This window comes from Diorhabda sublineata, chromosome 11 (genome assembly GCF_026230105.1).
Source record: "Diorhabda sublineata isolate icDioSubl1.1 chromosome 11, icDioSubl1.1, whole genome shotgun sequence".
Lineage (NCBI taxonomy): Eukaryota > Metazoa > Arthropoda > Insecta > Coleoptera > Chrysomelidae > Diorhabda > Diorhabda sublineata.
Window position 1 is genome coordinate 867,492 of NC_079484.1, and position 25,890 is coordinate 893,381.

At 29.4% G+C, this 25,890-nt stretch overlaps 1 protein-coding gene across 5 annotated transcripts; it reads left to right on the plus strand.

Moving 5' to 3' along the window:
- The first annotated feature begins 369 nt into the window (after positions 1-369).
- Positions 370-25,235, plus strand: LOC130450158 (unconventional myosin-Ib). Of its 5 annotated transcripts, none has more exons than XM_056788376.1 (18): positions 371-933; positions 986-1,056; positions 1,111-1,286; positions 1,345-1,408; positions 1,997-2,010; positions 2,718-2,802; positions 2,970-3,227; positions 3,282-3,478; positions 3,534-3,742; positions 5,923-6,087; positions 6,143-6,455; positions 8,671-9,051; positions 11,080-11,166; positions 14,149-14,393; positions 14,465-14,600; positions 20,990-21,142; positions 24,621-24,748; positions 24,809-25,235. In XM_056788376.1, the coding sequence occupies exons 1-18, from the start codon at positions 704-706 to the stop codon at positions 24,927-24,929; spliced, it is 3,033 nt and encodes a 1,010-aa protein (XP_056644354.1). In that variant the 5' UTR covers positions 371-703; the 3' UTR covers positions 24,930-25,235. The 5 variants fall into 5 exon arrangements, with proteins under 5 accessions (XP_056644357.1, XP_056644354.1, XP_056644356.1 ...); XM_056788375.1 differs by having other exon boundaries at positions 373-933; positions 24,558-24,748; XM_056788377.1 differs by lacking the exons at positions 14,149-14,393; positions 14,465-14,600 and having other exon boundaries at positions 372-933; positions 24,558-24,748.
- The last annotated feature ends 655 nt before the right edge of the window (positions 25,236-25,890 follow it).

A 25,890-nucleotide genomic window follows, 5' to 3' on the forward strand; every position in this document is an offset into this window, starting at 1 on the left:
GTCTAAACTTGTAAGCATTACAACCATTTTTAAAAATCATTAATGATAAATAAAGTTTAAAATTGAGATATAACATAAAGAAAAACAAAAAATGATTATTTGTTCAAAAAATCTTTTCACATTGATATTTTTCGTATCACTGACCACCTATATTTAGACAACCCTTAATATTCCTTGTTTAGAATACATTATCGCCATCTAGAAATTCGAACCTCAACTACGTACATCACAGGATACAAATTAAATTAATTTTGGATGTTATTCATATTTCGACAACATAATAAACTTCAAGAAGTATTATCACGATTTTAAAAGAATATATTTCAGTAAAATAACATCGATATAAGAATTTTTTTAGCATATGGGATATTTATTTGATGACTTCTGCTATACTTCATTTGTCTCAATTGACAGTGCTGTCAATGTCAACAATGACAATTGTATAAAAAATTAACTAAATTTAACTATTGCACTAGTTTTAATTTATTAACTTAATTAAAAATGTTTTTAATCGAAGTATATTCTTAATTACTTATCGAAAACAATGATAACATCGTGTTTTAACTCACGTTATTTAACACTACTCTCCATAATACTCGTTCGTTGATAGATTCAGATGTGATAGTTATTTTGGGGCACACTGAAAAGCAATTCGAGGACTAGATGCCGCCCTGGCGGCAATCAAGCCAGGACTGTGGCCAGGATGCTCAGCCTCGATCAAGAAATAGGAGCATGGGATTCTGTTTTACTCGAGCCGTTAACTGAAGACTCCTTCGTAACTAATTTACATCAACGTTTCAAGAGGGATCACATCTACACTTACATAGGAAATGTGCTCATTTCAGTTAACCCTTATAAAAAACTCGCGTTGTATTCCGCCGACCTCGCAGAGGCTTACGTCAAACGAGGACCCTTCCAGCTACCACCACACATGTAAGACATACAAATAAATAAGAAAAAATAGGTTTAAATGTTTTTTTTTTAGTTATGCAGTTGCTGGTACTGCATATAGATGGCTTAATGATAGAAACGAGGACCAATGTATTATTGTAACAGGTAAATTGTTTATAATTTGTCGTGTTTTTTTTTCGTAATTTTGATATTCTTTAGGTGAAAGTGGATCTGGGAAAACGGAAGCTGCTAGAATTGTTTTACAGTTCTTAGTTTTGGTTTCTGGAGATAGTCCGGAAACGAAGCTTATCAAGGATCGATTAGTACAAGCTAATACGCTTTTAGAAGCATTTGGGAACGCGAGAACAATGAAAAACGATAATGCTTCCAGATTTGTAAGTAGAATAATTAATCATTGAAATCCGGTGGTGATTATAATTTATTTTTTTCCAGGGGAAGTTTTTAGATATTGAATTTGATTTCAAAGGGGACCCTATAGGTGGACATTTAACACACTGTAAGTATTTTTTTCATTTATTTATCAGTATAAAATTTTTTTATGTTAAACAATAAAAAGTGTTTATTGTTATCATTTTGTTTTTATTTATTTATTTGATTCAAAATAAAGGTTCCTATATATAGTGTGTCTCAATGAATAAAAAGATATCGATTTATGTTTGACATGAATCAATCGATAAAACGTGTGTCTAAATGATTGAATTCACTTATTTATTTAAAAAATAAAGGATCTAATATATAGCGTGTCTCAAATTTCTATTTTAACGAATGAAAAAATAAAAGTAATTGCCTCTTGTAAAGTCTTTCTTCTTCTTTTTTAACAATTGTTATGTGTAAACTTCTTTTTTAACGCGTGTCATTGATACCATAAAAATAAATTAAAAACTTAACCTAACTTTAGCAGACGTCACAGAACATTCCAAATATCATTGAGTTTAGTCCTAACGTTGTATTTTTCGTATTATGATGAGATTTGTATTGGATTTTTTAAAAAAATATCGTAAATAAACAAAATTTAATAAAATCATACTCCTAAACCATCTTTAGTTTTGTTTTAATCATTTTTTTTTTCAATTCATGCTGTCAGACTTTCTAGATAAGGTAAGGTATAATTATTATATAATATTATTAATAAATATTATTTCGAAGTGATTAATCTCTTCCAAAAAACTCACCAGTAAAATTTAATTTAAATGATTGTTAATAATTTACGTTTTCTTTGATCGTAAAAGCGAATTTAAAATCTGGCAACGTTGTTTAAACGTAAGTTCCACTCGCTATTTGACACGCTGTCATTTTTCTAGACGTAAACAATGTTTATATATAACAATGAGTTTTATAGTTTAGAAAATAATTAAATATCACAAAAACTTGTTTCTAAATTTTTCATCTAAATATGGCAACGTTGTTAAATCTATGAACTTGTACTTGCTATTTGGCATGCGTAAATTTTTATAATAGATTACGGGAGTGTTCACGTCACACACCGCCATTGTTGTCCAAGGTCAAGGATCACTTTACAAACTACGTTTACGATCCTATATATGTTAAATGATTCGTGATTTTTTCGTATTTTCTCTGATAAATTATGTCAAAATATACCGTTTTACCCAAAACATATTATTACCTTTAAATAACACACACTTACCTCGTAAACTTTGTTTAGAATGTGAACTACTACAATATGACGGCCGTGACGTCACATTTCCGGTTGTCTATTTCTATTGTTTATTTGGTTAATAATTTACAATATAACTAAAATGTATGTATTTTAATTTCTTTACAATAGATGATTTTTTTTTATTCAGTCCAGAATTATCCACTTGGCATCGTCTGACAGAAACTTTCATATATTCTATCAACTTTTATCGGGGGGAGATATCCATCTATTAAGTAAGTACATTAGATTTGATGTTCCATTCGAGATATCGATTTATTTTTCGACATGAATCGATTCAATTATATGTCATTTCTGCGAGTGAATAAACGTTGTTTACTAAATAAAAATTACGTATATTGGAAATTATTATTAAAAATGGGACGTTTATGAAAATTTTCAGAGAATTTAAAACTTCAACGTAACGTTGAACTGTACAACATTCTTCTGACGGATACCAATCAAGCGACTTTGTCGGACGAAGAAGATAAAACGTTGTTCGTATATACGAGGGGCGCTTTAGAAGTGCTCGGATTTACAGATACCGAAATTATAGATATTTTTCGCGTTTTAGCGATTATTTTGAAATTAGGTAATTTGCAGTACGTGCCTTGCAGTAACATCGACGGTACCGAGGGATGTTCTATAAATAACGAATACGGTGAGTGAATATACGGGTCGCAAGCGAAATTTTCCATCGAATCGTTCGTTTTAGAATTATTCGAGATTTGCGAATTGTTAGGAGCCGAACCGAGATGGTTACGAAGGGCGTTAACCACTCATCAAATAGACGAAAGTATAATGGCGGATTTGAGCGCCGTCGACGCCTCAAAAATTAGAGATACTCTATGCAGAACGTTGTACAGCCGATTATTTACGTGGTTGATAAATAAAATCAACGATGTTATAAAGGTGATTGAATATCGAGAACTAACCTCAATTTGGATTTGATTTGATGTTTGTTTAGGCGAAAAGTTTGGGGAGGCGGAAGGAAATGGGCGTATTGGATCTTTTCGGGTTTGAGATTCTCGATTGTAACCGTTTCGAACAACTTATGATAAATTATTGTAACGAAAAATTGCAACAGTTCATTGTTAGTTCGACTTTGAAAGAAGAACAGGCGGAAATGTCGAAGGAGAGTTTGGAATGGGTCAAAATTGATTATTTCAATAACATGTAAGTGGTCATTTCAACATAATAAACATTTTTTCGTTATAATTCGTTGAATTTTTGGTGTATTTTATGCAAAATGGTGATTCCACGCTCGTATCTTTGACGTATGTCACTTGTCAACGTCAAATGTCTATTATTTTCCGAAAATTTTCCGTATTTTTTCTTATATTTCGAATACTTTAAACGAAATTTCATTCAAAATAGTGATTTAACACCCGTATCTTTGACGTATGTCACTTGTCAACGTCAAATGTCTATTATTTTCCGTATATTTCGTATTTTTTCTTATAATTTGAATACTTTAAACGAAATTTCATTCAAAATAGTGATTTAACGCCCGTATCTTTGACGTATGTCACTTGTCAACGTCAAATGTCTATTATTTCCCGAAAATTTTCCGTATATTTCGTATTTTTTCTTATAATTCGAATACTTTAAACGAAATTTCATTCAAAATAGTGATTTAACGCCCGTATCTTTGACGTATGTCACTTGTCAACGTCAAATGTCTATTATTTTCCGAAAATTTTCCGTATTTTTTCTTATAATTCGAATACTTTAAACGAAATTTCATTCAAAATAGTGATTTAACGCCCGTATCTTTGACGTATGTCACTTGTCAACGTCAAATGTCTATTATTTTCCGAAAATTTTCCGTATATTTCGTATTTTTTCTTATAATTCGAATACTTTAAACGAAATTTCATTCAAAATGGTGATTTAACGCCCGTATCTTTGACGTATGTCACTTGTCAACGTCAAATGTCTATTATTTCCCGAAAATTTTCCGTATATTTCGTATTTTTTCTTATATTTCGAATACTTTAAAGGAAATTTCATTCAAAATGGTGATTTAACGCCCGTATCTTTGACGTATGTCACTTGTCAACGTCAAATGTCTATTATTTTCCGAAAATTTTCCGTATTTTTTCTTATATTTCGAATACTTTAAACGAAATTTCATTCAAAATAGTGATTTAACGCCCGTATCTTTGACGTATGTCACTTGTCAACGTCAAATGTCTATTATTTCCCGAAAATTTTCCGTATATTTCGTATTTTTTCTTATAATTCGAATACTTTAAACGAAATTTCATTCAAAATAGTGATTTAACGCCCGTATCTTTGACGTATGTCACTTGTCAACGTCAAATGTCTATTATTTTCCGAAAATTTTCCGTATTTTTTCTTATAATTCGAATACTTTAAACGAAATTTCATTCAAAATAGTGATTTAACGCCCGTATCTTTGACGTATGTCACTTGTCAACGTCAAATGTCTATTATTTTCCGAAAATTTTCCGTATTTTTTCTTATAATTCGAATACTTTAAACGAAATTTCATTCAAAATAGTGATTTAACGCCCGTATCTTTGACGTATGTCACTTGTCAACGTCAAATGTCTATTATTTTCCGAAAATTTTCCGTATTTTTTCTTATAATTCGAATACTTTAAACGAAATTTCATTCAAAATAGTGATTTAACGCCCGTATCTTTGACGTATGTCACTTGTCAACGTCAAATGTCTATTATTTTAAGAAAATTTTCCGTATATTTCGTATTTTTTCTTATAATTCGAATACTTTAAACGAAATTTCATTCAAAATGGTGATTTAACGCCCGTATCTTTGACGTATGTCACTTGTCAACGTCAAATGTCTATTATTTTCCGAAAATTTTCCGTATTTTTTCTTATAATTCGAATACTTTAAACGAAATTTCATTCAAAATAGTGATTTAACGCCCGTATCTTTGACGTATGTCACTTGTCAACGTCAAATGTCTATTATTTTAAGAAAATTTTCCGTATATTTCGTATTTTTTCTTTTATTTCGAATACTTTAAACGAAATTTCATTCAAAATAGTGATTTAACGCTCGTATCTTTGACGTATGTCACTTGTCAACGTCAAATGTCCATTATTTCCCGAAAATTTTCCGTATATTTCGTATTTTTTCTTATAATTCGAATACTTTAAACGAAATTTCATTCAAAATAGTGATTTAACGCTCGTATCTTTGACGTATGTCACTTGTCACCGTCAAATGTCAATCCCTAGTATTCAAAATGGGCTCTTTACGCCATTTTGGATCACAATGAACGTATTAATTCGTTATTATGTTAAATTTTCGATTAAACTGAATCGAAAAACGAAATATCATCATCGGGGACTTTTTTTAGTGCGATTTGTCAATTGTTAGAACACGAAAGTCACGGCATATTGTCGTTACTAGAAGAGGCTCACGTCCAAAGCGACTCAACTTATCTAAAGAGGGTCGCGCAATGTTGTGCGGGTCATTCCCATTGCTTAGCGGCCGATTCCCAACTTCCGGCAGACACTTTTCAGTGAGTGCCTCTCGATACGAATCGAATGACATCGTAAAATCGAAATATTTTGTAGGATCAGGCATTACGCCGGCGGGGTGACGTATAAAGTGGAGGGGTTCGTCGAAAAAAATCGCGATTCGCTACCTAGGGAAGTATCGAGGGCGATGTTTCGCTGTGATCATCCGATAATACCTGCGCTATTCCCCGAAGGCAATCCCAAAAGGTGTAATCCGAAGAAACCCGTTTCGAAGTCGTTGCAACTGCAGGTGTCATTGAATTCTTTGCTGAAAGTCATTTCAGGCAGACAGAATCATTACGTCAGATGTTTGAAGCCGAACGAAATGAAGCATCCGAGGATATTCGAAATGGCGTTGATACAACATCAGGTAGTGTTCGCGTTATTAACTTTGATCGTAATTGATTTTAATCAACTTTGTCATCAATGGTTGCACTTTTTAATGAACTTTTTTATCTTTTACTGCACTTTTTATGAACTTTTCTATCATTTACTGCACTTTTTATGAACTTGTTTATCAATTCTTGCACTTTTTTGTCGATTACTGCACTTTTATGAACTTTTTTATCAATCACTGCATTTTTTAGAAGTTTTTTACTTTTTACTGCACTTTTTATGAACTTGTTTATCAATCACTGCATTTTTAAGAACTTTTTTGTCGATTACTGCACTTTTTATGAACTTTTTTTAACAATTACTGCACTTTTTATGAACTTTTTTATCTTTTACTGCACTTTTTATGAGCTTTTTTAACAATTACTGCACTTTTTATGCACTTGTTTATCAATTACTGCACTTTTTACGAACTTTTTTAGCAATTATTGCACTTTTTATGAACTTGTTTATCGATTCTTACACTTTTTATGAACTCGTTTATCAATTACTGCACTTTTTACGAACTTTTTTGTCGATTACTGCACTTTTTATGAACTTTTTTAACAATTACTGCACTTTTTATGAACCTTTTCATCTTTTACTGCACTTTTTTAACAATTACTGCACTTTTTATGAACTTTTTTATCTTTTACTGCACTTTTTATGAACTTTTTTATCTTTTACTGCACTTTTTATGAACTTTTCTATCATTTACTGCACTTTTTATGAACTTGTTTATCAATTCTTGCACTTTTTATGAACTTTTTTGTCGATTACTACATTTTTTATGAACTTTTTTGTCGATTACTGCACTTTTATGAACTTTTTTATCAGTCACTGCATTTTTTAGAAGTTTTTTACTTTTTACTGCACTTTTTATGAACTTGTTTATCAATCACTGCATTTTTAAGAACTTTTTTGTCGATTACTGCACTTTTTATGAACTTTTTTTAACAATTACTGCACTTTTTATGAACTTTTTTATCTTTTACTGCACTTTTTATGAGCTTTTTTAACAATTACTGCACTTTTTATGCACTTGTTTATCAATTACTGCACTTTTTACGAACTTTTTTAGCAATTATTGCACTTTTTATGAACTTGTTTATCGATTCTTACACTTTTTATGAACTTGTTTATCAATTACTGCACTTTTTACGAACTTTTTTGTCGATTACTGCACTTTTTATGAACTTTTTTAACAATTACTGCGCTTTTTATGAACCTTTTCATCTTTTACTGCACTTTTTTAACAATTACTGCACTTTTTATGAACTTTTTTATCTTTTACTGCACTTTTTATGAACTTTTTTATCTTTTACTGCACTTTTTATGAACTTTTTTAACAATTATTGCACTTTTTTATCTTTTACTACACTTTTTATGAACTTGTTTAACAATTATTGCACTTTTTATGAACTTTTTTAACAATTATTGCACTTTTTATGAACTTGTTTATCAATCACTGCATTTTTAAGAACTTTTTTGTCGATGACTGCACTTTTTATGAACTTTTTTGTCGATTACTGCACTTTTTATGAACTTTTTCATCTTTTACTGCGCTTTTTATGAACTTTTTTAACAATTACTGCACTTTTTATGAACTTTTTCATCTTTTACTGCACTTTTTATGAACTTTTTTATCTTTTACTGCACTTTTTATGAACTTTTTTGTCGATTACTGCACTTTTTACGAACTTTTTTTATCAATTACTGCAGTTTTTATGAACTTGTTTATCAATTCTTGCACTTTTTATGAACTTTTTAGTCGATTACTACATTTTTTATGAACTTTTTTGTCGATTACTGCACTTTTATGAACTTTTTTATCAATCACTGCATTTTTAAGAAGTTTTTTACTTTTTACTGCACTTTCTATGAACTTTTTTGTCGATTACTGCACTTTTTATGAACTTTTTTTAACAATTACTGCACTTTTTATGAACTTTTTCATCTTTTACTGCACTTTTTATGAACTTTTTTAACAATTACTGCACTTTTTATGAACTTTTTCATCTTTTACTGCACTTTTTATGAACTTTTTTATCTTTTACTGCATTTTTTCTGAACTTTTTTGTCGATTACTGCACTTTTTACGAACTTTTTTTATCTGCAGTTTTTATGAACTTGTTTATCGATTCTTGCAATTTTCATGAACTTTTTTTCTCAATTAGTGCACTTACAAAGAACTTTTTTCGTTAATCCCCCAGGTTCGATATTTATGTTTACTGCCAACTGTTCAGCTGTGGCGTACCGGTTACTGTTACCGATTGCCTTACATCCACTTCGTATCTAGATACAAGATGATATCTGGTAGCACGTGGCCGAGATGGCGAGGATCGGCAGTCGAAGGCGCTTCGCTGATACTTAGATCGTTGCCTATACCAAGCGCGGAATTTACTTTCGGTAGGACTAAATTGTTCGTGAGAAGTCCGCGCACCGTTTTCGAATTGGAAGATTTCAGAAAATCCAGATTACACGATTTGGCCGTGTTGATTCAGAAAATTTGGAGGGGTAGCAGGGAGAGGAGGAAGTACAGGAAGATGAAGCAGAGTCAGATCATCATAGCTGCCGCTTGGAGAAGTTGGAGGGTGAGTCTAGTTTATTTCGAATTATTCCACGTTTTATAGACTTTGGTATCAATTGTTGCACTATTTATAAACATTGATGTCAATTATTGATGTTTTTTTGAACATTTTTCTCAATTACTGCACTTTTTATAAACTATTACCTGAACTTTTCAGTTTTTATGAACTTTCTTCTCAATTTTCGCAGTTTTTATGAACTTTTGCTTCGACTACTGCACTTTTTTTGAATTTTATCCTTAATTACTGCACTTTTTATGAATTTTTTCCCCAATTATTGTACTCTTTATAAACTTTCTTCTTAATTACTATACTTTTTATGAACTGTTTTCTCGATTACTTCACTTTTTATGAAGTTTCTTTTCAATTGCTGCGGTTTTTATGAACTTTTCTCACAATTCTACAGATTTTATGAACTTTTCTTTCAATTCCGCCACTTTTATGAACGTTTCCTCAAATTATTGCACTTTTGATGAATTTTATTACGAATTTACAAACTTTTTCCCCAACTACTGCACTTTTTATGAACTTTTCTCTCAATTATTGCCGTTTTATGAACTATAGCACTTTTTATGAATTGTTCTCTCGATTACTTCATTTTTTATGAACTTTTCTTTCAATTCTACAGATTTTATGAATTTTTCGTTTAATGATAACATTTTTAATGAACTGTTTTCTCAATTACTTCACTTTTTATGAACTTTCTTTTGAATTGCTGCAGTTTTTATAAACTTTTCTTTCAACTCCGCAACTTTTATGAACTTTTCCTTGAATTATTGCATTTTTAACGAATTTTTTTATTAATTTACAAACTTTTTCCCAAACTCCTGCACTTTTTATGAATTGTTCTCTCGATTACTTCATTTTTTATGAACTTTCTTCTCAATAACTCCACTTTTTATGAACTTTTCTTTCAATTCTACAGATTTTATGAATTTTTCGTTTAATGATAACATTTTTAATGAACTGTTTTCTCAATTACTTCACTTTTTATGAACTTTCTTTTGAATTGCTGCAGTTTTTATAAACTTTTCTTTCAACTCCGCAACTTTTATGAACTTTTCCTTGAATTATTGCATTTTTTACGAATTTTTTTATTAATTTACAAACTTTTTCCCCAACTACTGCACTTTTGAAACTTTTCTCTCGATTATTACAGTTTTATGAACTTATCTTTAATAACTGAACTTTTTATGAACTGTTTTCTCAATTACTTCACTTTTTATGAACTTTCTTTTGAATTGCTGCAGTTTTTATAAACTTTTCTTTCAACTCCGCAACTTTTATGAACTTTTCCTTAAATTATTGCACTTTTTATGAATTTTATTACGAATTTACAAACTTTTTCCCCAACTACTGCACTTTTTATGAACTTTTCTCTCGATTATTACAGTTTTATGAACTTATCTTTAATAACTGAACTTTTTATGAACTGTTTTCTCAATTACTTCACTTTTTATGAACTTTGATGTAAATATTAGTTTGTAAACCGCGTTATGTATTGCTGCACTTTTTTGTAACTAATTGTTTGAAGAAGAAAAAAATTATTTTTTGAAAATTCTTTCAGGAACTTAAATGCGGCATAACATTCGAAGGCCGCAAACATTTGTGGTGCCTTTACAGGGTGGTATGAACTGCTTTTAAACTAGAAAATAGTCGCTAGAAGAGTATCTCATAGAATCAATTCGTTCTGTTGTTTATACAATTATACAATAAACAATTTCTAAAAATAAATTGATAATCACTGATTATAAATCGAAATAATCCGACCCAAGCTCGATATTTTCATCAAATTTATCGATTTCCTCGATTATTCGCTTCATTAGATGAGTCATAAGCCTTTTCGAAATCGATAGAGTATTTACAGATCGAATTTTCGTATGTAGATTTTATTTTTTTGGTCTGGGGGTTCTTGTCGAGGGTCGATTTTCGAAAATCGACAAAATTTTTTCGGAATTTTCCGCTAGGAATTTTTTTTTTTCGCCTCTTGCAGCATTTGTGGGTTAATACTGTTAACGGATACGAATTTTATAGGCGCGAGAGGAATTTCGGATATTGAAACATCGAAAAGAAGTCGAATGGGCGACTAAAATAATTCAGAGACATTATATACAGTGGAAAGTGAGTAATATATGAAAAAAAATATTTTTTTCTTAATAAAAAACGTTTTTTAGTAATAATTCGATTCAATTGGGGGTGAATGGGTACGTTTGCCGATAAAATGTTATTTTTAGTGGAAATTATGGAACTAGGGGATGGAAGGGGTGGAAATTTGGTCTCTTGATGTTTAATTACGATAAAATTTTAGTTTCTATCGGAAAATTGGGTTTGTAAAAGTTGTAGAGATTCGAGATATCCGCAATTTGATTGGTTTTTTGACCTAACCTCAAAATTTTTTCGAAAAATCGTTTTTTTTTATTTTTAATTTTTTTTTGTCGTAAAAACTTATCGGATTTTTTTCAAAATTTGGTATGATGTGGTGCTTTTTGTCCTAAATCAGAATCTATTTTTTATTTTGAGAAGTGTCGAAAATTATTGAGATTTTTCGAAAAATTGATTGTTTGGAAAAACAGTTTTATTTCAAAAATCAACTTGGGAGCTTCGAGTCAGACTATTTTTTTGTATTTTGTTATCTATTATTGAGAAATTGCAATTTACTTTTTTCACATAACCTCAAATTTTTTTATTAAAGTCAAAAAAAAAACGTTTTTTTTTTTCGGTTTTTAACTTTTTTCTGGAGATTTTTGTGCAAAATATCCGGTAAAGTATTTTTCCTTGTCGCAAATGAAGCCGTGTTTTGAAAAATAATGCCATTTCGGATTTTTTTCAGAAAAATGAAAATTAATATTGGAAAATCGACTTGCGATCCTCTAATGAGGCTCATTTTTGTTGTTTTCACGTCTTTTCTCTAAGAAATTGAAAAATTTCAAATAACTTCACGTATTTTTTTCCCTTAACTTCAAAATTTTACAAATAAATTGAAAAAAATCCATTTATCTCTCAATTCCGCAACTTTTATGAACTTTTCCTTCAATTATGGCACTTTTTATGAACTTTTCTCTGAAAAACTGAACTTTTTATGAATTTTTCTCTAAATAACTGAACTTTTTATGAACTTTCCTCTCAATTTCGCAACTTTTATGAACTTTTCCTTCAATTATGGCACTTTTTATGAACTTTTCTCTGAAAAACTGAACTTTTTATGAATTTTTCTCTAAATAACTGAACTTTTTATGAACTTTCCTCTCAATTTCGCAACTTTTATGGACATTTCCTTCAATTATTGCACTTTTTATGAACTTTTCTCTGAAAAACTGAACTTTTTATGAATTTTTCTCTAAATAACTGAACTTTTTATGAACTTTCCTCTCAATTTCGCAACTTTTATGAACATTTCCTTCAATTATGGCACTTTTTATGAACTTTTCTCTGAAAAACTGAACTTTTTATGAACTTTCTTTTCAAAAACTGAACTTTTTATGAACTTTCTTCTCGATAACTGACCTTTTTATGAACTTTCCTCTCAATTTCGCAACTTTTATGAACATTTCCCTCAATTATTGCACTTTTTATGAACTTTTCTCTGAAAAACTGAACTTTTTATGAATTTTTCTCTAAATAACTGAACTTTTTATGAACTTTCCTCTCAATTTCGCAACTTTTATGAACATTTCCTTCAATTATTGCACTTTTTATGAACTTTTCTCTGAAAAACTGAACTTTTTATGAATTTTTCTCTAAATAACTGAACTTTTTATGAACTTTCCTCTCAATTTCGCAACTTTTATGAACATTTCCTTCAATTATTGCACTTTTGATGAATTTTTCTCTAAATAACTGAACTTTTTATGAACTTTCCTCTCAATTTCGCAACTTTTATGAACATTTCCTTCAATTATTGCACTTTTTATGAACTTTTCTCTAAATAACTGACCTTTTTATGAACTTTCCTCTCAATTTCGCAACTTTTATGAACATTTCCTTCAATTATTGCACGTTTTATGAACTTTTCTCTGAAAAACTGAACTTTTTATGAACTTTCCTCTCAATTCTGCAACTTTAATGAATTTTTATCAATTCACAAACTTTTTCTCCAATTATTGCACTTTTTATGAACTTTCTTCTCAAAAACTGAACTTTCTTCTCGATAACTGAACTTTTTATGAACTTTCTTCTCGATAACTGAACTTTTTATGAACTTTCTTCTCGATAACTGAACTTTTTATGAACTTTCTTCTCGATAACTGAACTTTTTATGAACTTTCTTCTCGATAACTGAACTTTTTATGAACTTTCTTCTCGATAACTGAACTTTTTATGAACTTTCTTCTCGATAACTGAACTTTTTATGAACTTTCTTCTCGATAACTGAACTTTTTATGAACTTTCTTCTCGATAACTGAACTTTTTATGAACTTTCTTCTCGATAACTGAACTTTTTATGAACTTTCTTCTAAAAAATTGAACTTTTTGATTCTATTTTTATTTTGAAAAATTCCATTTTGTGTCAGAAATATGTCTTCTTAAATAATTATGATATATACACTTATTTTTAGTTACGTGTTTTTAACATAACCTCAAAATTTTCTAAGAAAATGCCAAACAAACTCAATTATTTGGTTTTTTAACTCAAACACGTATCAATTCTTTCAAAATTTGACTTCATAAAATCTTATTTGTGGAAAATTTCAATTCGTTTCAAAAATTTTTAATTTTTTTCGAACAAAAAACACTTTAAAAACAAAAATCGATTGGGGGATTTCCAATATGACTAATCTATTGTTTTAATGTCCAATTTCCATTAAAAATAATATCCATTAATCGTTCTATCAACATAACCTCAAAATTTCGAAAAAAAACTTCATTTTCACCGCCCATTTTCAATTAATTATGAAAAACTTTCACTTCTACACTGAGAAAAAAAATTGTTTTCCCGATTCAACATCAAATTCCTCGCATAAACACATCAAAACATCGTTGCCGGATTTAATAAATCGACAAAGAAACCGAGGAAAATCAAAACGACGAGGTTATGTTGATATTCAATTACGAAACGTCGAATGATTTCCGTTTTTTTTTTGTTCTTTTTTTTTCCGATCGAAGCGACGACAATTTTTGCTGAACCTCCGCAGAACTTTACCGGAAGACGCGATTTCCCCCATCTGCCGAGATTGGCCCCAAGCCCCCAACAGATTAACCGAATGCAGTTCGCTGTTGAACAAAATCCACCACCGCTGGAGGTGCCACAAGTTCAGATTGAAGTTCGATCAGACGGCCAGGAATCGGATGCGGGAAAAAGTTACCGCCAGTTTCATTTTCAAAGACAGAAAATGTTCATATCCGAGAAGGTAACGCCGTTTCGACGGTCGCGCTACCCGATATGCCCTTTTCATCGCTTGTTTTGTTTCTTTTTTTCAAGCGTTTCGCATCCCTTCGTCGGCGATTACGTCCGTTTGAGGCAGAACGTGCAATGGAAGAAGATGTGTTTGGAAAACAACGACCAATACGTAGTGTTCGCCGATATTATCAATAAAATTACCAGGTCCAGTGGAAAGGTAAAATTTGACATGAAAAACGCGAAAATGCGTAACGAAACAGAAAAGTTGACGAAAAGGAGAAAGGAAACTACAAAAAGACGACGAAAAAGGACGAAAAAACGATGATAACGTGACAAAAAAAGACAGAAACGATGATAACATGACTAAAGACTACGACAAACAACAGAAAACTACAAAAAAACACAAAAAGAATGAAGAAAATTGGAAGAAAGAAGGAAGGAAGGAAAAAAGTAGAAAAAATTGATAAAAGAGGACAAAAAACGACGAGAACGTGACAAAAAAAGACAGAAACGATGATAATATGACTAAAGACTACGACAAACAACAGAAAACTACAAAAAAACACAAAAAGAATGAAGAAAATTGGAAGAAACTAGGAAAGAAGGGAAAAAAGTAGAAAAAACTGATAAAAGAGGACAAAAAACGACGAGAACGTGACAAAAAAAGACAGAAACGATGATAACATGACTAAAGACTACGACAAACAACAGAAAACTACAAAAAAACACAAAAAGAATGAAGAAAATTGGAAGAAAGAAGGAAAGAAGGAAAAAAAGTAGAAAAAACTGATAAAAGAGGACAAAAAACGACGAGAACGTGACAAAAAAAGACAGAAACGATGATAACATGACTAAAGACTACGACAAACAACAGAAAACTACAAAAAAAACACAAAAAGAATGAAGAAAATTGGAAGAAAGAAGGAAAAAAAGTAGAAAAAATTGATAAAAGAGGACAAAAAACGACGAGAACGTGACAAAAAAAGACAGAAACGATGATAATATGACTAAAGACTACGACAAACAACAGAAAACTACAAAAAAAACACAAAAAGAATGAAGAAAATTGGAAGAAACTAGGAAAGAAGGGAAAAAAGTAGAAAAAACTGATAAAAGAGGACAAAAAACGACGAGAACGTGACAAAAAAAGACAGAAACGATGATAACATGACTAAAGACTACGACAAACAACAGAAAACTACAAAAAAACACAAAAAGAATGAAGAAAATTGGAAGAAAGAAGGAAAGAAGGAAAAAAAGTAGAAAAAACTGATAAAAGAGGACAAAAAACGACGAGAACGTGACAAAAAAAGACAGAAACGATGATAACATGACTAAAGACTACGACAAACAACAGAAAACTACAAAAAAACACAAAAAGAATGAAGAAAATTGGAAGAAAGAAGGAAGGAAGGAAAAAAGTAGAAAAAATTGATAAAAGAGGACAAAAAACGACGAGAACGTGACAAAAAAAGACAGAAACGATGATAATATGACTAAAGACTACGACAAACAACAGAAAACTACAAAAAAACACAAAAAGAATGAAGAAAATTGGAAGAAAGAAGGAAGGAAGGAAAAAAGTAGAAAAAATTGATAAAAGAGGACAAAAAACGACGAGAACGTGACAAAAAAAGACAGAAACGATGATAATATGACTAAAGACTACGACAAACAACAGAAAACTACAAAAAAACACAAAAAGAATGAAGAAAATTGGAAGAAACTAGGAAAGAAGGGAAAAAAGTAGAAAAAACTGATAAAAGAGGACAAAAAACGACGAGAACGTGACAAAAAAAGACAGAAACGATGATAACATGACTAAAGACTACGACAAACAACAGAAAACTACAAAAAAACACAAAAAGAATGAAGAAAATTGGAAGAAAGAAGGAAAGAAGGAAAAAAAGTAGAAAAAACTGATAAAAGAGGACAAAAAACGACGAGAACGTGACAAAAAAAGACAGAAACGATGATAACATGACTAAAGACTACGACAAACAACAGAAAACTACAAAAAAACACAAAAAGAATGAAGAAAATTGGAAGAAAGAAGGAAAAAAAGTAGAAAAAATTGATAAAAGAGGACAAAAAACGACGAGAACGTGACAAAAAAGACAGAACCGATGATAACATGACTAAAGACAACGACAAATAACAGAAAACTACAAAAAAAACACAAAAAGAATGAAGAAAATTGGAAGAAACAAGGGAAGAAGAAAAAAAAGTAGAAAAAATTGATAAAAGAGGACAAAAAAACGTGGATAACATGACGAAAAAAGACAAAAACGATGATAACATGACTAAAGACTACGACAAATAACAGAAAACTACAAAAAAACACAAAAAGAATGAATAAAATTGGAAGAAACAAGGGAAGAAGAAAAAAAAGTAGAAAAAATTGATAAAAGAGGACAAAAAAACGTGGATAACATGACGAAAAAAGACAAAAACGATGATAACATGACTAAAGACTACGACAAATAACAGAAAACTACAAAAAAACACAAAAAGAATGAAGAAAATTGGAAGAAACAAGGGAAGAAGAAAAAAAAGTAGAAAAAATTGATAAAAGAGGACAAAAAAAACGTGGATAACATGACGAAAAAAGACAAAAACGATGATAACATGACTAAAGACAACGACAAATAACAGAAAACTACAAAAAAAACACAAAAAGAATGAAGAAAATTGGAAGAAACAAGGGAAGAAGAAAAAAAAGTAGAAAAAATTGATAAAAGAGGACAAAAAAACGTGGATAACATGACGAAAAAAGACAAAAACGATGATAACATGACTAAAGACTACGACAAATAACAGAAAACTACAAAAAAACACAAAAAGAATGAATAAAATTGGAAGAAACAAGGGAAGAAGAAAAAAAAGTAGAAAAAATTGATAAAAGAGGACAAAAAAACGTGGATAACATGACGAAAAAAGACAAAAACGATGATAACATGACTAAAGACTACGACAAATAACAGAAAACTACAAAAAAACACAAAAAGAATGAAGAAAATTGGAAGAAACAAGGGAAGAAGAAAAAAAAGTAGAAAAAATTGATAAAAGAGGACAAAAAAACGTGGATAACATGACGAAAAAAGACAAAAACGATGATAACATGACTAAAGACAACGACAAATAACAGAAAACTACAAAAAAAAACACAAAAAGAATGAAGAAAATTGGAAGAAACAAGGGAAGAAGAAAAAAAAGTAGAAAAAATTGATAAAAGAGGACAAAAAAACGTGGATAACATGACGAAAAAAGACAAAAACGATGATAACATGACTAAAGACTACGACAAATAACAGAAAACTACAAAAAAACACAAAAAGAATGAATAAAATTGGAAGAAACAAGGGAAGAAGAAAAAAAAGTAGAAAAAATTGATAAAAGAGGACAAAAAAACGTGGATAACATGACGAAAAAAGACAAAAACGATGATAACATGACTAAAGACTACGACAAATAACAGAAAACTACAAAAAAACACAAAAAGAATGAAGAAAATTGGAAGAAACAAGGGAAGAAGAAAAAAAAGTAGAAAAAATTGATAAAAGAGGACAAAAAAACGTGGATAACATGACGAAAAAAGACAAAAACGATGATAACATGACTAAAGACTACGACAAATAACAGAAAACTACAAAAAAACACAAAAAGAATGAATAAAATTGGAAGAAACAAGGGAAGAAGAAAAAAAAGTAGAAAAAATTGATAAAAGAGGACAAGAAAACGTGGATAACATGACGAAAAAAGACAGAAACGATGATAACATGACTAAAGACAACGACAAATAACAGAAAACTACAAAAAACCACAAAAAGAATGAAGAAAATTGGAAGAAACAAGGGAAGAAGAAAAAATTGAAAAAAAAATGACAGAAAACGATGGTACAAGACAAAAGAGGATAGAAGACGATGGCATATGAGAAAAGAGTACAGAAGACTATAGAAAAAAGACCAAGGAAACTAAAAGAAACAAAGAAAAGAGAAAGAAGAGTAAAGAAAAGAGAAAGAAGAGTAAAAAAAATTGATAAAAGAGGATAGAAAATGATAGTACAAGTCAAAAGAAGACAAAAGACAATGAGAAATAATAGTAAATAACAAAATAAAACTATGAAAGGATCAAAAAAATGAAAGGAGAAAGAAAAGTAAAGAGAAATGGACAAAGGAAAGCAGAAAACGATGATAACATGACAAAAGGTTGACAGATAATACAAAACTACAAAATGATATAGAGGAAACAAGGAAAGGAGAAAGAAAATTACAAAAAAAAAAGACAAAAGGGGACGGAAGACTAAAAAAGGAAATAGAAAAGTTCAAAAAGTATTAAAAGGATCGAGAAAGATACGAAAAACAAATAAAAAGAAAAGAAAATAAGGAAAAAATGAGAAATCAGGATGGAAAACGATCATACATGACTAAGGAGAAAGAAAAACTACAGAGAATTGACAAAAGAAAGCAGAGAAATACGAAAAAGTAGAAAAAAAAAATAACGAAAGAAAAGATAGAAAGAAATAAAAGAGAATCGAGAACTAAAAAAAGAAAATATCGATAAAAGAGGATGGAAACCGATGATACGTAATGAAAAAAATAAGAAAAAGACAAAGAAAATTACGAAAAATTGATAGAAACTGATGATAAACGACAGAAGAAACAAAACTACAAAATAAATTAAAGGAAAAGAGAAAACTACGGAAAAAATGACACAAGTGGATAGAAAAGAATAAGAAAAACGATAATAGAAGATGAAGGACAATGATACGTGGGAAAATACCACAACAAAACAACAGAAGATTGTAAAAACAAAGTAAATGAGAAAGAAAATTAGGAAAACTTGACAGAAGGAGACAGAAAAGCGACAAAAGAAAATAAACGATTTTCTAAATATGAAAAAACGAAAGAAAACTAAAAGAAAACAAAAAAAGAGGATGAAGGACAATGATATGTGGCAAAATATCACAATAAAACAACAGAAGACTGTAAAGAATCGAGAAACTACAAAGAAAAGAAGAAATAAAAACAAAAAAAAATCGAGAAAAGATAATATGATAAGAAATTGAGAGAAAAAACAACGGAAAAGATTAAAAGACAAAAGAAAACTTGAGAATATGGTTAGAAACGAGGAAAATTGATAAAAAAAGGACAAAAGAGAAATTAAATTAAAAAAAAAATACCACAAAACATGATACGAGATAATAAAAGTACACAAACATGATTTTGGAAAAGAAAACTACGAAAAAAACAAAAATAATTCAAAGGAAAACACGAAAAAAAGAGGAAAAGAAGGCAAGAAAATAGTAAAAAGCAAACCACGATAAAAACGTAAAAAGAAAAACGAGAAAAGGATATAAAAGAAGAAAAAAAAAAACAAAAAAAATCGATAAAAGAAAATGTGATAAGAAATTGAGAAAAAAAAACAACGGAAAAGATTAAAAGACAAGAGAAAACTTGAAAATACGGTTAAAAACTACAAAAAAACGAGGAAAATGTGAAAGAAAATTGATAAAAAAAGGACAAAAGAGAAATTAAATTAAAAAAAATACCACAAAACATGATACGAGATAATAAAAGGACACAAACATGAGTTTGGAAAAGAAAACTACGAAAAAAACAAAAATAATTCAAAGGAAAACACGAAAAAAAGAGGAAAAGAAGGCAAGAAAATAGTAAAAAGCAAACCACGATAAAAACGTAAAAAGAAAAACAAGAAAAGGATATAAAAGAAGAAAAAAAAAACAAAAAAAATCGATAAAAGAAAATGTGATAAGAAATTGAGAAAAAAAAACAACGGAAAAGATTAAAAGACAAAAGAAAACTTGAGAATATGGTTAGGAACGAGGAAAATTGATAAAAAAAGGAGAAAAGAGAAATTAAATTAAAAAAAAAATACCACAAAACATGATACGAGATAATAAAAGGACACAAACATGAGTTTGGAAAAGAAAACTACGAAAAAAACAAAAATAATTCAAAGGAAAACACGAAAAAAAGAGGAAAAGAAGGCAAGAAAATAGTAAAAAGCAAACCACGATAAAAACGTAAAAAGAAAAACGGGAAAAGGATATAAAAGAAGAAAAAAAAACAAAAAAAATCGATAAAAGAAAATGTGATAAGAAATTGAGAAAAAAAAACAACGGAAAAGATTAAAAGACAAAAGAAAACTTGAGAATATGGTTAGAAACGAGGAAAATTGATAAAAAAAAGGAGAAAAGAGAAATTAAATTAAAAAAAAAATACCACAAAACATGATACGAGATAATAAAAGGACACAAACATGAGTTTGGAAAAGAAGAACAGAAAACTACGAAAAAAAAAACAAAAATAATTCAAAGGAAAACACGAAAAAAAGAGGAAAAGAAGGCAGGAAAATAGTAAAAAGCAAACCACGATAAAAACGTAAAAAGAAAAACAAGAAAAGGATATAAAAGACAATAAACGATAGAAAATACCAAAAAAATCGAGAAAGAAGCGAAGAAAAACACCGAAAAGAACGCGCGATACGCGACGAAACCCGACGACTTGTAGTAACTTGCAAGACCCCCCATATTCGCAAGGGACAAAACGAACGATTTTTTTTTTTTTTTTTTTTCCGTTTCAGTTCGTTCCAATTCTATTGGTGATATCGACGAGATCGATGCTGGTGTTGGATCAAAGGACGTTACAAATCAAATACAGAGTACCCGCTACGGAAATTTACAGGATGTCCCTGTCGCCGTTTCTCGACGATGTCGCCGTGGTACACGTCAAAGCGGTAAGTGCACACTTTTTAATCGCACCCCGTATATAAATATTATCGTTTCCGTTATTTCTTCGACGACGTATTTCAACGTTTCGACGTTTTTTTTTTTTTTTGTAATTAAACGATTATTATCGAAAAATTTGTGGAAAATAAAATCGCGCGGACAAAAAATAATATACGGGGCGAGTCGAAATTAAATAATAAATTCGTCGTTTCTTTTTTTCTCGGTGTAATTTCGACGGTATGTTGTACGGGGGGATTTAAAAACTCGTTTTTACGAATTTTGGATTCGGTTTTTGATACGGGGTGATTCATTTGGTGTTTTAACTGAATTTCGTTCATATTTTTAATTTTGTAGTATTTTTTTTTTATGTTTTTATTTTTTTAATATTGTGAATTAGCGTTAGATTAGTCTTATTAATATTTATATAGAAATTAGAATACCCCCGTATCTTTTAAACGAAAAAAAAAAAAATAGAAAAATTAGTGGAAGTAACAAAAAAAAATGAAAAAATGAAAGAAATTAACATTAAAGTACGAGAAGATGACGGAAAATCGAGAAAAATTATACGATGGTACGAAAAATGGGAGAAAATATCGTTAAAACAAGAAAAGTGGTTGAAAAACTGTGAAAAATCGCGAAAATGGCACAAAAGTACAAAAGAAAACTAGAAATGTCTGTGGAGCATTAAAAAAAATACAAAAAATCGAAAAAGAAGTAAAGAAAAATAAGAGAATTGATAAAAGAGGATAATAGGCAATAAAAGTCTAAAAATACTAGGGAAAAAACGATAATAAACTGAAAGAAAATCATAAAAAACTAAAGAATAAAGAAAAAGAAAGAAAAATCAGCAAAAAAGTATGAAAAAAAAACAATAAAAAAGAAGAAAAAGAACCAAAGAAAACGAAAGACAAAGTAGATGGCGAAAAAAACAACAGAAAAACGACAATAAACTGAAAGAAAATCATAAAAAACTGAAGAATAAAGAAAAAGAAAGAAAAATCAGCAAAAAAGTATGAAAAAAACAATTAAAAAGGAGAAAAAGAACCAAAGAGAACGCAAGACAAAGTAGATAGCGAAAAAACAACAGAAAAACGACAATAAACAGAAAGAAAATCATAAAACACTGAAGAAGAAAGAAAAAGAAAGAAAAATCAGCAAAAAAGTATGAAAAAAACAATAAAAAAGGAGAAAAAGAACCAAAGAGAACGAAAGACAAAGTAGATGTCGAAAAAACAACAAAAAAACGACAATAAACAGAAAGAAAATCATAAAACACTGAATTAAAAAGAAAAAGAAAGAAAAATCAGTAGAAAAGTATGAAAAAAAAAACAATAAAAAACACAAAAAAAGAACCAAAGAGAACGCAATACAAAATAAATGACGAAAAAACAACAGAAAAACGACAATAAACAGAAAGAAAATCATAAAACACTGAAGAAGAAAGAAAAAGAAAGAAAAATCAGTAGAATAGTATGAAATAAACAATAAAAAAGAAGAAAAAGAACCAAAGAGAACGAAAGACAAAGTAGATGGCGAAAAAACAAACAGAAAAACGACAATAAACTGAAAGAAAATCATAAAACACTGAAGAAGAAAGAAAAAGAAAGAAAAATCAGTAGAATAGTATGAAAAAACAATAAAAAAGGAGAAAAAGAACCAAAGAGAACGAAAGACAAAGTAAATGTCGAAAAAACAACAGAAAAACGACAATAAACTGAAAGAAAATCATAAAACACTGAAGAAGAAAGAAAAAGAAAGAAAAATCAGTAGAATAGTATGAAATAAACAATAAAAAAGAAGAAAAAGAACCAAAGAAAACGAAAGACAAAGTAAATGTCGAAAAAACAACAGAAAAACGACAATAAACTGAAAGAAAATCATAAAAAACTGAAGAATAAAGAAAAAGAAAGAAAAATCAGCAAAAAAGTATGAAAAAAACAATAAAAAAGGAGAAAAAGAACCAAAGAGAACGCAATACAAAATAAATGACGAAAAAACAACAGAAAAACGACATAAACTGAAAGAAAATCATAAAACACTGAAGAAGAAAGAAAAAGAAAGAAAAATCAGCAAAAAAGTATGAAAAAAACAATAAAAAAGAAGAAAAAGAACGAAAGAGAACGAAAGACAAAGTAGATGACGAAAAAACAACAGAAAAACGACAATAAACTGAAAGAAAATCATAAAAAACTGAATTAGAAAGAAAAAGAAAGAAAATCAGCAAAAAAGTATGAAAAAAACAATAAAAAAGGAGAAAAAGAACCAAAGAGAACGCAATACAAAATAAATGACGAAAAAACAACAGAAAAACGACATAAACTGAAAGAAAATCATAAAACACTGAAGAAGAAAGAAAAAGAAAGAAAAATCAGCAAAAAAGTATGAAAAAAACAATAAAAAAGAAGAAAAAGAACGAAAGAGAACGAAAGACAAAGTAGATGACGAAAAAACAACAAAAAAACGACAATAAACAGAAAGAAAATCATAAAACACTGAATTAAAAAGAAAAAGAAAGAAAAATCAGTAGAAAAGTATGAAAAAAAAAACAATAAAAAACACAAAAAAAGAACCAAAGAGAACGCAATACAAAATAAATGACGAAAAAACAACAGAAAAACGACAATAAACTGAAAGAAAATCATAAAAAACTGAATTAGAAAGAAAAAGAAAGAAAAACAGCAAAAAAGTATGAAAAAAACAATAAAAAAAGAGAAAAAGAACCAAAGAGAACGAAAGACAAAGTAGATGGCGAAAAAACAAACAGAAAAACGACAATAAACTGAAAGAAAATCATAAGAAACTGAAGAAGAAAGAAAAAGAAAGAAAAATCAGTAGAAAAGTATGAAAAAAAAACAATAAAAAACACAAAAAAAGAACCAAAGAGAACGCAATACAAAATAAATGACGAAAAAACAACAGAAAAACGACAATAAACTGAAAGAAAATCATAAAAGATTGAAATTAGAAAAAAAAAAGAGAAAAGTGAACAAAATTATACAAAAAAATTCCAAAAAAGTATAGAAAATTTAAAAAAAAAACTACACTACAAAATGAAACAGCAAAAAAACTTGTTGATAAACTAGAAAATATCATAAAAGAGACTAAAAAGTACAGAAAAGAAACAAAAATCAACAAAAGGATAAAATACAAATTGCACGATAAAAAAAACTACCAAACTCAATATAAAACTAGTAATCAACATTTAAAAATTCGCAATAACTACTTATATATATAATTCATTCAAATTTGATTAGTTATTTCGACATTTACTATGACCTCAAATTATATACTGACTTTATAGTTGATAAGCGCACGTTTAGTTTCGCCAATTCGTATTTTCCAGTAGCCGGCTTCTCGTTTTCCCACCATATTTTTTTTATAATAGTAAAGTAGCGCTAGGTCCGTGTCGTTTATCTTTCGCAGTCACCCTTAGCCAACCCCGAAACGTCGAGTGCCTCGTCCGATCAGACAAGCTGTCTATTTCAGAGCGACCTCAGCAAAAAAAAAGGAGACTTCGTCTTCCAAACCGGACACGTTATCGAAATAGTTACGAAATTATTCCTCGTCGTCCAAAACGCCACCGGAAAACCGCCGGAAGTCAACATCACCACCGAGTAAGAGGAAAAAACGACATTTTGGGGGGAAAAAATTTTTCTTTTTGTCGATTATTTCAGATTCGAAGCGAATTTCGGTTCGCAAACGGTGACGTTCACCTTCAAATGCGGTTTACCCGAAGTTCAACCCGGTCAAATTCGAGTTTTACGCAAGGCCAATAAAATGGAGGTATTGGTGTGACGATTAGCAAGACATATCCACGCCTATGTCGGAACTAGCATAATTAACACTGCCATTAGGACGTTACATCACTTTTTGTTTATTTTTTTCTTTCCGGGAAAATATATCGAGATGGTAAAACTAAATTTATCTAAAATATTTCCATAAACTACCATTTTAATACATTTTCTTTGAAAAAAAAAATTGAGGATTCTAAAAAGACAGAAAATTAGGCGTTCAAAAATAGATTTAACGAAACTTGTACATAATAAAAATCTATAAAGTTACTAGACTTTTCGTTTAATAAAAAATATTGCAAAAATTCAATTCAACAATAATTTAATCCTCCTTAATTACTCCCTACCTTCCCCTTCAATCATCAATTGAAATTAAACAAGGTTAGTATCATCAAATAGAAACATATCTAATCATGTCGACTAACTTTTAGTACACACGGTATATTAATTCGTCGTTTGAAGGTTGCAGCGTTTTTTTTTTTTTAATGAAAATTTTTCGTTTTAAAATATATTTAAACGAAAAAAGATATTGTTTTCTGCTTACTTTTGAATACGAAAATAAATGATTTATAGTTAAATTATCTAATATTATTTGATTTTTTTCGTAAATTTACCTGATCTTTTTGATATTATCCCATCACATTTCGTTACACACCAAGATGTCGGTAAGTTTACGTTCACTACATCACCAATACCTTGTATTTAATATTATTTTTCACAATTTGATTTAAATACGATGATTTAACACTGAATTTGAAATAATATCACAACTAAAAGTAGTAAAAAAACTTTTTTTTTTCACTTAAATTGAAAAAAACTTTCACTCAATCAACTAACTGTCACATCTCACCGCCAAACTGTTTTTACGAAAAGTTTGCTGATGTATGACAGACATTTAACAACGTTGCCAAGTTTTAATATATTTCCAGTCGTTACGTTAAAATAATGAATCATTTAATCAGAAA